This window comes from Filicampus tigris, chromosome 6, assembly GCF_054856515.1.
Source record: "Filicampus tigris isolate MCC_2025a chromosome 6, RoL_Ftig_1.0, whole genome shotgun sequence".
Taxonomy (NCBI): Eukaryota; Metazoa; Chordata; class Actinopteri; order Syngnathiformes; family Syngnathidae; genus Filicampus; species Filicampus tigris.
The window spans coordinates 22,146,682-22,164,077 of NC_141222.1; the positions used below are offsets into that span (position 1 = coordinate 22,146,682).

General features: G+C 42.2%; 2 protein-coding genes and 1 long non-coding RNA gene across 4 annotated transcripts in view; 1 reads left to right on the forward strand and 2 right to left on the reverse strand.

The window, feature by feature from the left end:
- Positions 1-5,805, forward strand: part of usp43a (ubiquitin specific peptidase 43a) — an 83,909-nt gene extending 78,104 nt beyond the window's left edge. The window contains exon 16 of the mRNA XM_086032813.1: positions 267-5,805. Within this exon, the coding sequence (XP_085888939.1) occupies positions 267-1,315 (1,049 nt within the window). The 3' untranslated portion in view covers positions 1,316-5,805. The remainder of the gene's footprint in view (positions 1-266) is intronic.
- A 231-nt stretch (positions 5,806-6,036) lies between these two features.
- LOC147146267 (uncharacterized) lies at positions 6,037-10,835 on the reverse strand. 2 transcript variants are annotated; one of them, XR_015087086.1, is made up of 3 exons: positions 10,089-10,835; positions 7,790-8,723; positions 6,037-7,195 (listed from the first exon to the last, which is right to left on the reverse strand). It is a non-coding gene; the product is annotated as an uncharacterized LOC147146267 (long non-coding RNA). The 2 variants fall into 2 exon arrangements; XR_015087087.1 differs by lacking the exon at positions 10,089-10,835 and having other exon boundaries at positions 6,043-7,195; positions 7,790-8,013; positions 8,105-9,232.
- A 1,928-nt stretch (positions 10,836-12,763) lies between these two features.
- mchr1a (melanin-concentrating hormone receptor 1a) lies at positions 12,764-17,396 on the reverse strand. The gene is made up of 2 exons (XM_086032815.1): positions 16,934-17,396; positions 12,764-14,166 (listed from the first exon to the last, which is right to left on the reverse strand). Exons 1-2 carry the CDS (start codon positions 17,298-17,300, stop codon positions 13,148-13,150), a joined length of 1,386 nt encoding a protein of 461 aa, XP_085888941.1. The 5' UTR covers positions 17,301-17,396; the 3' UTR covers positions 12,764-13,147.

Below are 17,396 nucleotides of genomic sequence, written 5' to 3' on the forward strand. Positions count from 1 at the left end.
CGTAGCATTTTAACTCATTCACTGCCAGACATTTTCCGACCCTCATTTACCCTAACGTTTGGAAAAATTTGAAAAATTTATAAAGACGTTCCAGGGATCGAATGGCTGGACTGTGAAAAGACAAGTAAATTCGTCAATGGCAGTGAATGAGTTAAGATTTTTTTTGTTTTGTTATTGCAGGAATGGGGGGGGCGGTTATATTGCAGATAATTGCCTTGAATTGGTGCTTATACTCAATTATTGTCCTCTTTGTTGTCACCTTTAAGGGGGCTTCGAAAGTAGGCCTTTTGTGAGGGGACTGCAAGGGCGGAGTGTCAGCATGAGGGCACCCAACAAGACCAAGGACACCCTGAACAAGGTGCTACCCCTGCGTTGGTCGCTTGGTTCCAGAGACCGACGAAAACCCGACCCGGCGCCTGCGGACTCTCACGATCCCGCCCCGGTAGAGCTGGTCCAGTATTTGGAGTCGGGCCGGCGGCCTCGCTGCACCAAGGATCCGATAGAGTCCTTAATGAACGAACCTCGAGGCGCCAAGCAAACGAATGGCGGCCGGGCGCTCAGATCCTCCAGTGCGGGCAGGATCGGTTGCGTGGGCAAAGCAGCAGATGAATCCAAACAAGTGCCAGAGGGCCAGAGGAGGCCATCAGATCAAGCATCGAGCTTGAGGCGCAGAAAAGACAGCCCACCAAGCGAGGAGAGCAGGAGTAACACTCTGAGCAGGAGAAATGACTCCAAGAGGCAGAGCTCCTCCAAAGCCCAGCAGGAAATGAAGCAAGCGTCCAATTCTAGCGCTCAAAGCAGCTCGAGCGCTCTCGGTGGCACTCTCAGGAGACAGAAAGACGACCCGACGGACGGGGAACGCCGCGTGGCAAACGAAGGAGGCGCGAAACCCAAGAGCCACGAGGGACTGATGTCTTTCCTTAAAGGTAACTTCCTGCGGAGGGACAAGGACCCCAGGAGACCCAAAGAGGGCACGGACGAGGACGGCGGAAGGAGGACTCTGTCCAGGCTGTCGTTGTCTAACGGAGCGGCCGGGAGTGAGCAGAGGAAGTCTCAGGACAAAGAGCTGTCAAACGGGAAAGCGGGCCGGAGCTCGTCCGACATCAAGCGCTCACAGAGCTCTTCCAGCCTCCCCGCCAGAACGACTCAGAGCGCGCGCAGGACGGCGTCGCTGCATCGCAACGGCACGTCCGCGCCCTCGGCGCAGATCCGCAGCCCGACCGCGGAAAAGACGGCTTACGGGACCTTGCCGAGGCCTCGCTACAGCACGGCGTCTCTGGGACGTAAAAAGAATGTTCCAGAGTCCAGCTTCTGACGAGGACGCCGCGAAGGAGCGCCCGGCCCGTAAAAGTCAAAGCAATAGAGCACGATTGGCAACTCAAATCGACTTCAATGAAGCGCGTGAAGCTTCTACGCTTGGATGCAAAGAACAGGATGACGTTTTGTGTCCTCTCTGGATTATCGAGACTTGAAACAAGTGCCTGAGCAACTTCTATGCAGTGACAGACAATATGTTGGTCTTTTATCTTTTGAGCACTGGAAGCACACCACGCTGATAGCAGATACACCTACCTAGCACATCCGTGTCTTCTTATTTTAGTCCACTTCGTCCTTATTCTTTACTAGGGTAGTTTGCTAACAATCACGACACACTGATTGTGTTTGATGAAGAGAATGTACAATGACTTTAATGCTGCTAAATCGACCTCAACTATTTAACTTGTCCATTTATCAAACACTTTAATTCTCAAGTAGGTGCACACCGCATTCCCAACCAAATTAGGGATGACTAGCACGTGGGCTTTTTTTTTTTTTTTTTGTAATTGTACAATCTGTTCTTGTCTTCAACGGGACCAGGTTGTTGTTTTTTTTTTTTCATAATCCCTAACCCTTGCGTTGTCTAATCACACCTCACTTTATAACACTGGAACTTCCAATGATGAACATTAATCCATTCTGGGACAATTTGTTCTAGTTGAAAAAACATTTCTCCCATAGGAAATTGTGAAAATAGAAATCGTACCAGAGGTCAAGTCTGCCAATCGTAAGACTATAAATCCAGTCACTGTCCAGGTAATATTTTAAAAGAGACATTTTTTTCCGCAATTTCAAAATGTTCCCAGTTTTATTTTTGACTTGCTGAAATTTGACCGTTTGAGAAGGTGACGTGAGCAGGTTCATACTGTGCCAATGGCGTGTCCGGCTTGGTTACCGTGACGATGCCTTGACTTTATGACGACAGTGGGTTTGCCTTACAAGAGCAGAGCCCTCATTTTGGGTTAGGGGGGTTGTGTGGGGGGGCGTGTTTCACCCCTAAAGACAATCAAATTATTTCATACACTACACTGTGTGTATGTGGCGCGTGGACACATCATCAAACACAGATACCCAAAATGGCTCGCTAATAGACATATTTTCATAGAGGCAGCTAACTCAAGATTTGGTTGCTTGATTTCAACCTAAATGTGTGGGCAGGCACTCCAGAGCCCAAGCTATTTGTATACAAACGTGAAAAAGTCAATTTTCCAAATATGAACAGCCAACAGAGTAACCACCAATGTAAACTGTGAAAACAATTTAGTGAATTTACCTTAAAGCGTGAAATCAACCCAAACACTTGTTTTTTTTTCAATAATATGTTCCCAGCAGGCCCACTAGTTGAAACACAGGAAAATTCACTCCTTTTTGGCCATCTCGGGGGGGGCGGCCATTTTGTCACTTCTGTCGACTGAAAATGACCAATCAGGGCTCAGGTAACGACCAATCACGGCTCCGCTTCAGAAAACAGGTCAGCAGTGATTGATCGTAATCTGAGCCCTGAGTAGTTGTGACATCATTTTCAGTCGACAGAAGTGACAAAATGGCCGCCCCCATAGATGGCTAAAAACAGGTATATTAACTCTTATTCCACAAACGCAATATTTATCAGAATGCCTTGTTTCAACTAGTGGCCTTGCTGCATACAACATAGTCTTGAAAAAAAATATGTTTGGATTGACTTCCGCTTTAACCTTCCTCATGTAGCAACAAGCCAGTTAGCAGCTAGCGCATGCAGCTAATGTTAGCTGTCAACTCCTAATCACATCCCTTCACTTGAAGTCTCCCTCTGTATCCTTTTTCGTGCTGCTGCTGCCGCCGAACATCGTTTAAGGGGATGTTTATTCCCATTAGAAAACAATTGGTGTGGCTCCACCATGAATCATCTCACAAAACAGCAAGGATTTTTTTTTTTTTTCGCCGCCTTAAAAGCATTCATTCGTCATAAGTTGGTCTCAATGAAGAGCACCCAGAAGCAACTAATGAATGGCTGAGTAGACTGAAAGACAATGATTGCTTTTGCTTCCCCTTCTTTGACCCGCTGATTAGACTTCTGTCTCTAGCGGATGTCCGCGTCATATATCAAAGCTTGACGCACACATGCCCCATTTTAGCTCACCTTCAAGCTCAAAAAAATGTGTCTGGCCATGGTTTCCATCCATGAATCATCAAATCAGAACATTTTTCAACCACTCTTTTTCTGTGATTGACATCACTTCACTAAAAGATATGTCCTTATTAAAAGCGTTTGGAGTCAGTACAGTAGAATAGTGGTTAGGACTTCTGGCAGTTCGGATTGTTTTTGGGTTGAATCTGCATTGCGTTACATGGCAAAATTACATAATTTCAAGAATTTCAAGTAATTTCAAATATGAGAATACATTATTAAAGGTCATAATATGAAAAGGGCATGAACAGGGTCGTACATCTAAGCTAAATTCTTAATGATTGAAAATAATAATAGACAAGAAAAGGTAAGTCATAATACATATTTAAGTCACATCCCCATTAATTCAAATGCTAAAAATCATAATATACTGAACAGAAAAGCATTATTACTGCAAGAATGAAGTTTTAATTGAATCTACTTTTACTCATGAGAATAGTTGGGAGTATTAATTCATAATGTGCTCAATCAAATGTTTTTAAACGAGAAAAACGTGTTCTTTAAATCGTTATATAAAATGAAGTTAAAACGTGAGAAAAATAGGTGATTTTAGGGTTTTTTTTCTGAATTAAAATTCATTTTAGTTACTTCCATTAAAGTCAAAGCGATGGTGTTGTTTTTGGTTTTTTTACATCTGCCATGAAAAGGTGCTTATTTTTTAATGTCACGTGAATGAATGATTCACATGTGAATTGACTTGGTAAATGGTTTCCAGTTAATGTACATTGCCGTCCCTTCTTTTTGTACATGGACATTAAGTTAAGGGTCGGACAAAACTGTCACTGTCATTCTGTCTCCTAGCACAGCCGCTCTTTTTTTTTTTGTCCCCGTGTTGACATCAGCTGAAGCACTGAAATGAATCTTATCGCAATTTATTTCTAAGTATCCTGAGTAACATGCTCTTGTGACGCTTCGACTCTGTACTGCCCACGACCAAACTCCAACTAAATGTTAGTCGGAGTCATTTATACCCCAAGTGTAAAGTGCTTTTCCAATGACGAGCTCATTGAAATTATTGACCGTTTATTGCTTACTCCAAAAAAAAAGCCTTCAAACAGGTGACGGTAGCAGCGAGTCCAGCTATGTCCTTGCACTTTATTTTCTTTAGAGTTGAAAGAAGACGAGCACAAAATGAACTGTATATTAAATACACAAATGCTCATCATTACAGCATACAGTGGTCCTTTGAGATATGACAAAGTCTGATTGTTTTGCTTTGACTTGCAAGCACAAATTTGAGATACGAGAGCTGTAAGGTAGCATTGAACTGGTTTCGGAAGTGAACATTTCTAAAATGAGGCTTTAGTCTTATTAATGCCACTAACAAGTGAATGTTTACTGTCAAACTGAACATATAGAGGGAAATGACATGAGTATGTTTTTAAAAACGACTACATTATCCATTTGTTTATATTATAGGCTACTGCCCCCAGGTCAACAAATTCTTATTTTAGTTTTGATACCATCTTGCAAGGAGGAAAATGATGAAGCAAATTGTCTCGACTCCAAGCAGTGAACTTCAAATTATTACATGAGGGTGTGGTTTCATTTTCAAATAAACACCAATCAGGGTCCAATCCAAGTGGCACCCCATTTTAACAACTTATCAGTGTTACATCTTAGACTACACAGGCTATTTTATTACTGAGTGGTGTGAACGCAATACCAACATTGTTTTTAACACTGACCCTGAACTTTAACACTGGCCGATTTGCAGTGTGTCCCTCACTGTACTGTATTCCAAATTGGAAATTTTCCATGAAAATTAGAGGGATTGATTGGCAATTGGAAAGGTGTCACACTCAAGCGTATAGATAGAAACATTGTTTTTTGACGCGCAAAATGGGTAGCTCTCCTTGCCCATATGCAGGGGCATTACAGAACCTTGTTCTCTTGCTCGCAACGCACAGGTTCTCTCTCAAAAAACAAGTTGGGGCACTTGCAAGTCAAGCTACCACCGTACTTGCATGAATTCATTTTATGCAAATTTTTTTCAGTTAATTGAACGTTAACATTCAAATTAGTAAATTCCTGATTCTATCTTATGACAGGTAAAATTTCCTAGAGTCTCCTGGTTCGTGTTTGTCTTTTTTACGTTGTTTAAAGCTGAGCACTTGTTTGGTAACAAGCATTTTATATATGCAAGATTTCTACAGTGGCGTCACATCGATCAACAGTATGCGTGCGGGAGAGATGGGATGAAATGTGCATGTGTATTTTCAAGTGTGGGGCTGTCTAGCCTGCTGTACAGATATTTAAGAGTGTCACATTGAGTTATATACCAGTAACTTCCAATGCCATGAATAAACTACGTATCTATATTATTTCTATTCCTTAGCTAAGGTTTGTCAAAGCACAAGAAATACAAAAAATGAACTTTATTTTGGCCTACAAAAGATCGTAATGGTACAACTTCCTGTGAACCAATTTTTTAGTAAAACACACTTAACATTTGAGGCCAAGAATCCATCACAACACACTGCGAGGACTCATTTTACAGCCTAAATAAACCGGAGTAACTAAAAAAATTTCTGATGACTAGACGGTTCATTCATTAAAAGAATTTTGTGGAATCAAGAAACACACGGGGGATAGATGACATTTTCTGAATGCTCTTTAATAGCCAAACTGTAAGAATGCTGCTCAATTAATAGTAAATAATAAGTAAGAATAATAAAGTCATATGAATTCAATCAACAATATTCAAACACAAAGATTGTATTTACTGATAAATCAGGAAGAAAACCTTCAATCCAAAACATGGAAAATCCTAAATCAAGAATAATCCAATAAAATACTGTTGATCAGGGATTCAACAAAAAAATGTTGAAAAATTACATTAAGGTAAAAAGTCTTTTAGGTGGATATTCGAGTGATCGAGTCTCAATTAAGCCTCACTTAATTCCTAATTCGGAACTCAGTTTGGAACGCAAAGGAGTTGTGATGCTAGATTGACTCTTCCCTACTTGCCTCAACTGTATTCCTTTTAATCTGTCTTTAACAATTTAGACATTTGGGATGACATCGACTTTTTCATGAACTGACGCAGTCTGTTCTGGAAACGACATTTGTTTGAGGAAGGGTCATGGCCGTATTCATCAACTTTGTTTTTTGCTGAGGAAGGGTCTTTAGCACCATGCTGACTGTACAAGACAATTCCACCTTGGACTGATTTTACCTTTTCCACTGTTAATTAATCATAACACAATGTCCATTCACGCCACTACATTCACTCTCACTTGTAAAGACGGGTCCTAAACCTTCATTATCCTCTTCGCATGAATCACATAGTGAGTGTATGATCATGGGTTCGCCCTACTTATAGAATAATATAGAAAGAAGTTACTGAATATATTTTGAGCATTTTATTGATTAGAGGTACGCAGACTGTAGCCGGAGGTATAAGGTTGTTGTCAATAGTTTTCCATGCCCGATTCGAGTACGCTTTGGCAAACTCTGGTGGCTCAATTTAGAAATGACAATTTCTAGAATTTGGTTTTGCAATTGGTGGCACATTCTGCCTGGGACTTTACCCGTCAATTTGAGTCGAACCACATCACCTTTTGTGAGCGTTTTTGTGGCACCTAATCATCATCACTTGACAACCCGCTCGCCGACTGCTTCTTCTCTTCTAGTCGACCGGCCGAAGCAGCAGATGCACCAGGGTCACCGTCACCAGCAGAGCAGGTGAGTAGGCCAGGCCGCCGGCGCCTGGTCGGGAGACACAAAAGCAAAGCGGGAAAACGTCAGCTGGCAAAATGGTAACTCCTCACACACTTTTGCCCCACGTTGTCTTGAAAGACAAAAAAATACACCCATCTACCATGTGCGTAGATGTTCGTGTTCAACCCAAACATTTTTTTCAAGAATATGCTCTATGCAAGGCCACTAGTTGAAACACGGCAATATGATGAATATTGCGTTTGTGGAGTAAGAGTTAATCAACTCGTGTTTAGCCGCCTCAGGGGGCGGCCATTTTGTCACTTCTGTCGATTGAAAATGACATCACAACTGCTCAGGGCTCAGGTCAATCACGGCTCACTTGTTTTCTGAAGCGGAGCCGTGATTTGTTGTTACCGGAGTAGTTGTGATGTCATTTTCGGTCGACAGAAGTGACAAAATGGCCGCCCCCTGAGATGGCTAAAAACGGGTGAATTAACTCTTACTCCACAAACGCAATATTTATTTTCAACTAGTGGGCTTTCACAGAACATATTCTTGTTCTGCAAACGCTCCACATGTGTTGCACAAAAATGTTTCGGGTCTAAGTCATACGAGTGGATTGTCCTGCAACATCAAACCCACCAAATAAGAGGACAGAGAACGGCCGTTGCTCCTACTTTCTTGTAGGTGGCCACGTACGTCCCACCATCGCTCGCCTTCAATCCAGTCATCTTCACTTTGGTCATTGTGTCATCGCCGTCGTCGATCTGGTACCTGCATTTCGTGCTTCAACTCCAGTATCATGCTGAGCTTTTCCTCCGAGCACAAACCTGAGCTCTGCGCCATTGCACGACTTTGGCACTCGACTTAAAGAGGCAGAAAGGCAGAGGTGGCGTATTTCTCATGCTGTACTTAAGCAGAAGGACGGTTACGTAAAAGTACTGGTCGGGCTCTTACTTGGTACAGAGTCTTAAAATGTTCTCAAGTACAACAGCACTGTGATTATTTTTCTTTTTTTTTTTTTCTTCTTTTTACTGTTGGTTAAATACAAAACATTTTTTAGAGAATTTGGTGCAAGGACAACTTTTTTTTTTCTTGAACCAAAATGACAAAACATTTTGAAAAGCGACTTAAATCCACGATTGCTGTGACGTGATCAGGGCGAGCCCGGCACCGCTGCTTCACCTTCTGGAAGAAATCGACGAGTTTTAAAAATGTGGAGGGAAAAAATTGTTGCGTCTATACTTTTGGAAATGCTCCATGTGTTTCATTAAAAGTTTTCCGGTTTAATGAAGTCATATGAGTGTCTTTTCCTGCAACGCCAAACTCACCGTTAACTTGGACTTGGAACTTTTCCTCTGTTGCAACCGATTCGCTATCTTTCGTGTACTTGGCCGTGTACTGCCCGCTGTCGCTCGCCACCAGGGTATTGATCGTCAGGTCGGTGGCGGTGACTGTGTACTTTGCGGTGCCAACCTCGGTGGTTCCGCTAATCAGCACAAAAGGCTCACCGGTCTTAAGTTTGCCTGTGAGTGTCATTGTGAGCGCTGCGCCAGTGACGCCCGTGCGCACGCAGCTGAAAGAAGCAGAAAAGCAGAGGCGGGAAAAGTATGACAAAGTAGTACAGGAAAAAGTACTAACTCGATTCCTGAAGTAAAAGAGGCTGAATATGTACTGGGGTACACAAGAACACTTTTGCTATTTTGATAACTTGTGCCAAGGTCAAACACGTTACTTTTCGCCGAACTGTTTTGGAAGCCAACTGAATGTTAATTTTGGAGCGCCAGACATAAGCCGCCACTTGAGGCTGCCACACAATCTTGCCGCAGTGTCAGTGTCAATCATGCCAAGCATGGGGAATATCTTGCAACTCCAACTCAACTGTCCTCTTTGAAATGAATGCAAATTACATTTGTTCCCGCCTCTCCAAAAAAGCAGTTTTTATATGAGCGTTACGTCACCAAAGCATCATAGAATCACAGGGGGTTTCGTAAAGCCATTTTTCTGCCGCCTCACCCGCTGTTTTTTGCCTCATGAATGATTTCAAATATTCTAGGCATTCTTTGAAAACAAAGCAATTACAACTTTATGCTTGTGGTTGAGTCCAGTTTTTGTATCAATATATTTTCAACATATCGTCGCTGTCCAGTGAAAAACATGCATCTCCAATTTTGGAAACTTTTTTTCATTTTCACTTTCATGCGATATCTGTAACGCGGAAACATGATTCAAGTAAAAATAAGAAAATGAAAGAAATGGGGATAAGTGTTTTTCGCATGACTGCCACGATAATTTTTTTTTTTTTTGCCCCCATACGTGTTCTGTTTATAAATTCAAAATGTGATTCTTTTGTTAAGTCTAATTTTAATCCGTCAACATTTTTAAAAGGAGTCTGAATCTATTATTTATTAATTACCATTATACTATACAGAATGTATGTATTGTCCCTTCAAAAGGAAATGAAATAGGCACATAACAGGACAATTAAGGCACACAATTGACAGTCATAATACATAAAAAAAAATTTAAAAATCAGACTCAATCAGAAACATCCTACTTGTACGACAATTAATCTCTAGTTGGAGGGGGAAACTAATTAAATTGGTAAACATATTTGTTGTTTGTTCATTGGCTGAATTCGGGCTCTTTATTTCGAGCACGCAAGAAGCTTTGAAATACGAAACAAAGTAGTTGCATAAGTAGCCGCTTATGTCTTCAATTAAAAGTATCCCCGTGCCGTTCTTGCTAATCTTCCTTCGTCCACATAAAATCTAACAATCCAAAAAATAATAATGAAATAAACGCGATTAATAAAGCTAGGCCTAGTTGCACATTCATCAATTCAGTAGTAACTCAGAGCTCAACAAAAATAGCTAGCTATTTAAGCATGCTAACAACCTCAAACGAGAGCGTGGCCCTTTTTTCTGAAAATTATGCTTACCTTTTTTGAGGCTCAGGCCCAGCCCCCCCAACAATAGTCTAGCGGGGGGGGGGATAACGCAAATGGCCAACAATGTCTTGTCATAGGAATGTCTGCAGCCATTTATGGATTAATTCCATTTACAGTGGCTTGCAAAAGTACAGCCCCTTTCAACTTGTTGACCTTTTGGCCCATTTCAGGCTTCAAACAAAAAGAGAACAAATTCGATTCTTTGGGGGTGAAGAATCAACGAGAGGGGCATACAAAATTATTTGGAGCAAAGAATATTCCATGCATCTCTGCCTCTCGCAGTATGGAAGGGGATCAGCCGTTCTTTTTTTCTTGTATTCTTTCTTTCCAATCCTATTAGTTTATGGACGTTGAAAATAACCAAAACAAATCAAAGTATCTTTGAAACATATTTAACATACTTGCATATAACTTTTTGGTGATGAATGTAATTTGGCTATTGAAGTATGAAAAAAAAAAAAAAAAGCTCCCCAAAGCACCGCTGATGTAACTTGGGTTGTTGACCTTTCCTTTGTAAGCGATAAAAGTTCAAGTTGGGCTTTGATATCTTTTGGGGGTTTTCAATTTTATTTAATTTTTGGTGTGCAGATCCATTAAATGGATTTTGGGGGAGGCGGATCAGGCAGCAGAGGACTCAAGCTTTTCCACTGTCAATCTTCTGAAAGGTTCAGCAACCATTAAGATACTTTTTTTTTTCAGAAAAAATGCAAAAAGATACTAAAAAGAAACTAGATATGCTTAAGAACGTTTCTATGGATTGATGACAGTAGTGGATGGCACATTTCGGGCATGGGCCTCCACTGGGGATTTAAGGCGGAAGTCAACCCAAAAATTGTCTTTACAATAGTTTATTGTTTGTAAAGTGCTTTGTTACAGCTCTAGCTGTTATGAAATGCGCTCTATAAATTGTATTGCATTGTATTGTATTAGTTGAAACAGGACATTCTGATTAATATTGTGTTTGTGAAATATGAGTTAAATCCACCCGTTTTGTCTATCTCAGGGGGCGGCCATTTTGTCGGCTCACCTGTTTTCTGAAGCTAAGTCATGATTGAACGTTACCTGAATCCTGAGCATCTGTGATGTCAGTTTTCAGTTGACAGGAAGTGACAAAATGGCCGCCCCCTGAGATGCCTAAAAATTGGTGGATTTTGCTTCTTAACTCATATTCCACAAATACAATATTAATCAGATTGTCGTGCTTTGACTAGTGGAGGTGCATAGAACATATTATTTTAAAGAAAAATTCTGGGGTTTACTTCCCCTGGAAGTGACCTAACCCACCTCTTAATAATGTAGCACCACTCTCACAAAGCAATTTTACAAAAGAATATGAATGTATATATCTGAAACAATGTGTGGCATTACAGAAAGGGGGACGCATTTCACAAATTTGAGGATGAATGCAATTATTAAAGCAAGAAACATAGTTGACCTTTTCTCTTGCAAAACATTACCTCCAAACCTAAAAATGCAATACAGTGTGACAAAAACATAACAAAAACTTTAAATGCTGTGTGATGCGGTGTAGTGCCGTATACATCATTTATTTACTTATTTGTGTGTTACATTCAGAGTCAGTTTAGACACAACCAGTGTTGAGCTCTCCAATTTGACAGCAGCCTTGCATTTATGTAACATTATATAATCACAATCATAGATAGAATACATTGTGTTGACTTGAAAAGAAAAGAATACACCATAGGACATACAAAGCAGTTTAATGAAATATATTCAAAGCAATCCTTCTTGATAAGACATTTAGACATATAGTACACAACACATAATTATTGTACGACGAACATCATTTCTTACAGGGGGAATAAATCTGTGTGAGGTATTAATTGTTTTGTAGGTGTGGAATTTCTGGGAAAACGTCAGGTTTTCAAGGGTAATTCCAAAGACGAACTTCGGTTTTGGGGAGCTGTTGAGCCATGCGCTTTAGGCTTTAATGGGTTAATAGTTAGACAATCCGGAAATAAAATGAAATACCTGCACACTGCGAAGCAAACAAAGTGAGTGTAGACCTTACTTTGACAAGATTTGTCTTTCATCGTTGCAAAAGAAAGCCCTGGCTGTGCTCGCGTTAAGAAGGAGGAGGAGACGAGCAGCAGAAAAGAAAATGGTGCATCCTCTACTAATGGCTTGGTGAGAATTTGGAAGAGTTTAATCTTGTCCGTGAGCTACAGTTCCACAAAGACCACTTTTGAGTTATATTTCACAGATGACAGATGGATCTTCAAGAGTACCTGTAAAAGCTTTCCCCTCACAATGATTTGCAATAACATGTTCTATGCGCCTTCACTAGTCTAAACGCGGCATTCTGATTGAGTTTAGCAGTAAAATCCACCTGTTTTTAGCCATCTCAAGTGGTGGCCATTTTGTCACGCCTGTCGTCGGAAAATGGCATCGCAGTTGCTCGGGGCTCACAAAGCGACCAATCACGGCTCAGCTTCAGAAAACAGGTCAGCTGTGATTGGTCGTTACCTGAGCCCCGAGCAACTGTGATGTCATTTTCAGTCGACGGCAAGTGAAAAAATGGCCGCCCCCTGAGATGGCTAAAAACAACTAGTGGGCTTGCGTAGAACATTATCCTGTCAAGAAAAAATTGGGGTTGACTTCCAACCCAAACATATTTTTTTCAAGAATATGTTCCCAGCGGGCCCACTAGTTGAAACACCGCATTCTGATTAATATTGCCTTTGTGTGAGTTTAGCAGTAAAATCCACCAAAAATGGCCACCATCATCTGAGGTGGTGGCCATTTTGTCACGCCTGCCATCGGAAAATGACATCGCAGTTGCTCAGTGCTCAGGTAACGACCGATCCCGACTCAGCTTCGGAAAACAGGTCAGCTGTGATTGGTCGTTACCTGAGCCCTGAGTAGTTGTACTGTCGACAGAAGTGACAAAATGGCCGCCCCAGAGATGACTAAAAACGAGTGGATTAACTCTTACTCTGAAATTTTGGGTCGACTTCCCTTTAAGAAGCGCCAAGCAGATTAACCCGGTCAATAACATCGAGCAATGCGAATCGAAGGCCCGGTCGTTTTCACTGCGAGGCGACACTTGAAGGTATCTGCCTTGCCGCCGGCTCCAGGTGAGCGGCATCAGGCACCATCCTCATGCTCACACTGCCGCCCTCTGTGGTGCTGGAGTGAACGTTGAACTTCCTGTTGTCCGGCCGCACTGCTCTGAGGAACTGCCTTTTGAAGGTCTCGCTAAGGACGATGTAGAGGAATGGGTTGATGCAGCTGTTAGCGTAGCCCATGCTAATGGCGATGTTGTAGGCGTAGGAGAAGGCCGTGCTGGGGTTCTGCACGCCCAGGTGGACCAGCTGCAGGACGTAGTAGGGGGCCCAGCAAATGAAAAAGGCCAAGCAGATGGCCACCGCCATTCGCGTCACATTCCTGACGCGTGCCCTCAGGCTCCTCTGGGGCAGCGGTGCCACACTGCTAGACACGTGCTGCAGGATCTTGAAGAACACTCTGCAGATGATGGCAAGAGGGATGGCGAAGGCCAAGAAGAACTGGTACAGCGTGAACCAGTACGTGTTGGCGACCGGGTCGGGCAGGAGCAAGGCGCAGGCCACCAGTCCGCCGGGCAACGGCATGAGGTCGGCGTACATCCACACGGGGATGATGGTGATCAGGGACAGCGCCCAGACCGCAGCGATGACCAGGGAGGCCACGCACGGCGTGCGGATGTAGTTGAAGCGGATGGGATGCACCGTGGCCACGTAGCGGTCCAGGGTCATGGCGGTGAGGATGTACGTGCTCACCATCTGACTGTTGGAGTCCAGCGCCGTGATGACCGTGCACATGGCGGCGCCGAAGCGCCAGGTGCCGTTGCCTAGCAACTGGTGGATCAGGAAGGGCATCCCCAGCAGGAAGAGGACGTCGACGATGGACAGGTTGAGGATGAAGACGTCCGGGACGGTTTGCTTGGCGCGGCACTTGGTTTTCTTTATGATGGTGTAGATGACGATGCTGTTGCCCAGGATGCCAAACAGGAAGATGAGGCCGAAGATGACCAGCAGGATGGTGCTGCAGTGAGGAGGACTGTCTGCTGCTGGAGATACAACAAAGCAGCGGACAGAGGACGTATGCGGTCATTGGAGAGGAACATTTAGGACAGGGGTCTCAATCTCATTTTTGTCCCGGGCCGCGTCGTAGTCCTGATTTCACTCGGAGGGCCGTTACGACCGTTAGCCCGTATGAATGTATGATCGCCTTCTGTACAACTAATTGATGGATCACTTGTTTTGAAATCAGAAGCCAGTAAATAGTTTGTTTAACCATTTTTCATTGTGTTTTAAAGGAAGGATTGGTAACAAATGCTCGAAATATCGAATATGTTGTGTTAGCAGTGAAGACAACACATGTCAAGTCAACACAGGATTTGTCTTCGCGGGCCACATCAAATGATGTCGGGGGCCGGACCTGGCCCCCGGGCCTTGAGTTTGACACCTGTGGTTTAGGAGATCAGGAGGACAATCAATCAAAACTTAATTGCGATTACAATTTTTAGCTTCTCACGATCTTAAAAACATTATGATCAAAGAAAAATGATGAATGTGCAGAATGTCGTCAAAATTCCTGCCATTGTGAAAGTACCCTGAATGCACCATGTTGCTCGTATGGGATTCTGCCATCCCTGAGCGTGTTTTAAGATGTTCAATGACACCCCAGTTGGAGTTTACTGTAAAACTAAACATACAACAAAAATAATTAGCGCCATTGTTTATTTAAAGACACGACGCTAAAGTAAATGTAAATTCCCATTGACATGCTAAAATTAGCATTGATGTGATATTTATAGTTACAGTTAGGGATGTAACGATTCACTCAAGCCCCGATTCGACTTTCAATTCCTGATTTTCGATTGGATTCGATTTAAAAAGAAATTGCTACTATGCTTGTCTGTGCATTCATGTGGTTTTGCAGCCATCCACAAGCGCAACATGTTCTTCGCAAAAGCACAATTTGATCATAATTTGATTCAAAATGTGCTCTGCATCTGGAATGAAAAAACGTTTCAAGACATCACTTTCTAGATTAATTTAAGCAACTCAATTTTTCAATTAATCGGTAAGATAAGATCCAAACTTCATATTATTCAGTTTGTCATTTTATTTGAATATACGATGTGTCGGGACAGGAGCATTGTGCTCAGTGAGAGAAATATTCAGGCCCACCCTGATTTTTCCAGGCCCACCCATTAGCCACGTTCTGGCTCCGCCCCTGGTCCGTCTATTTTAAAATTTTCCCCGTCTTTCGTAAACCGTCAGCAAAACTTACCGGTCCGTCTCATTGACGGAATGCCCAACTCTGCATTTGAGTCTATATCCTCTGCGGCGAGATTGTTGCAAAAGTCACGTGTACGATCACAAGCAATCCAGAGGATGATCACGCATTTACAAATCAGTGTACACATTTGCAAATGTGTGAATCTGCTTCCATATTTGTGAACCCGGTTGCCTATATTTGTGACTCTGGTCAGGGATTTGCAAATGGTTTTGCCATGAGAATGGCCCCCCAAACTTTGCAGCACAAACAAGCAAGCAAGAAAGCCGCCCGCTGGGATCCGTCCGCCCACCAGCACGCACACAACACATGCATGAGATATGGAGCTGCTCACAAAAATACTGCAAGCAAAACCTTTCTTCTGCCCAGGGTGACTTCTTTTTTTTAACTAAAGGCTTTGGGGATGATTTAATTGTTTACATTTAATTGATTCTATTTTTGCCAGGTCTTCAGGGTATTTTTTTTGTTTGTTTGTTTGTTTTTTCAGAATAGGAAAAAAAAAAGTACACCAAAGGGAAAACAGGTGTTTTTTTATTTTTGTGTTAGATTAACTGAACACACATTGTACTTAAATGTTTCCTAGTATTTGTTGTAGAGTGATAATGACTTTTTTTTTTTTTTATCTACATTAAAAAAAATCCAGAAGAGAAGTTCAATGTAAGGAGAATTTTTATTGACTAGTTTTCAAACAGAACCTGGGGGGGAAAAAAATCTTTGTGCACTTGTTTTTATTTAACAAAAGAATCCAGACATGATACTGCAGCAGGGAAAAGTCGTATTTTCAATTTTCCAAGAATCGTTGTCTTAATTACGTCCTGGCTTTTAACCATTTCATGATAAAAAAAAGGAAACATCAAACACTTGAAGATTTAGCAATTTAACGATACTAAAATATTGACGATACTGGCCCTCTATTTACTTGATATTGAATTGATAAAACAAAAATAATACAAAATATGCAGTGTCACGCTGTGAAAATGTGACAGGTGTCATTCTGATTCGCAATGTGAAGAGAGAAAGAGCGAGTGAGACAGAACTGTGGAGAAGGTGTGGAATTTTTGTTTTTGGTTTTTTTTTTTAATTTATTTATTTATTTCTTTTTCAACATTGGAGTGACAGGCTTGCAATTTTCGAATGAAGAGCTCCAGTGACAAGAGGCGGATGAACAACGTTGCTTATAAAAAAGGAAGCCGAGAAGAAAGGGCAGATTTGGGGTTGCGGGGGACTGGATCAAGCTGACATGATCCGATTTTCAAATGAGATCAGACATCGCAAGAGGAATGGGACGGTTGAAAACACGACAAAATAGCAGGTGTGCTACTTCAGACAATGATGGACACAAGTCACACGAATGAAGAAAAACTTACCAAACAAAACAATAAACGCAGCTTCGAGCAGTGACACGATATGGATGGTGCGATGCAGCTGTAGGAAACGAAAGCATGTTTGGGTTTTTTTTTTTTGTTGTTTTTTTAATGAAAAGTAGGAGAAAAAAAATCATAATAATGGAACACAACTGTCCGATCACCCACCTAATGTTGCGTTGATGTATCCAAGAGAGAAATTGGACTCGGTGAGGAAATCCATCGCTGATATCCAAAGTGTGAGCAAGTTAAACCAAGTCAAACAAAGAAAAATGCCGTCTATACGCGGGAGTTCTTTCTCATAGTTAACGCGGGAAGAGCTCGGTTGGAATTGCCGGGAGCATTCCAAGGATGAGACTACTGAGCGTTCACACATACAGTAGCTCTCTCTCTCTCTCTCACTCTCTCTCTCTTTCTCTCGCTCTCCGGCTCTCGCTCTCTCGCACATAACATAAGGTAAATGAGTGAAAAATTGTTCAGTGTACTTGCACCCTGTGTCGCTCTCACCCACCCAGAGATGCTGTTGTAAAAGCATCCATCTATGGAAGCCTGTTTAACCTCCGGTTAAAAATACAAACAAAACAAGAAAACATCTACCTAGTTTCCCACTTTTAGGTCGAGGCGCCGCGGT

Coding starts and splice junctions, on each gene's coding strand:
- mchr1a (XM_086032815.1), bottom strand. CDS start 17,300: ATGCTTTTACAACAGCATCTCTGGGTGGGTGAGAGCGACACAGGGTGC. Junction 14,167..16,933: donor ATACATCAACGCAACATTAG/GTGGGTGATCGG, acceptor TTGTATCTCCAG/CAGCAGACAGTCCTCCTCAC.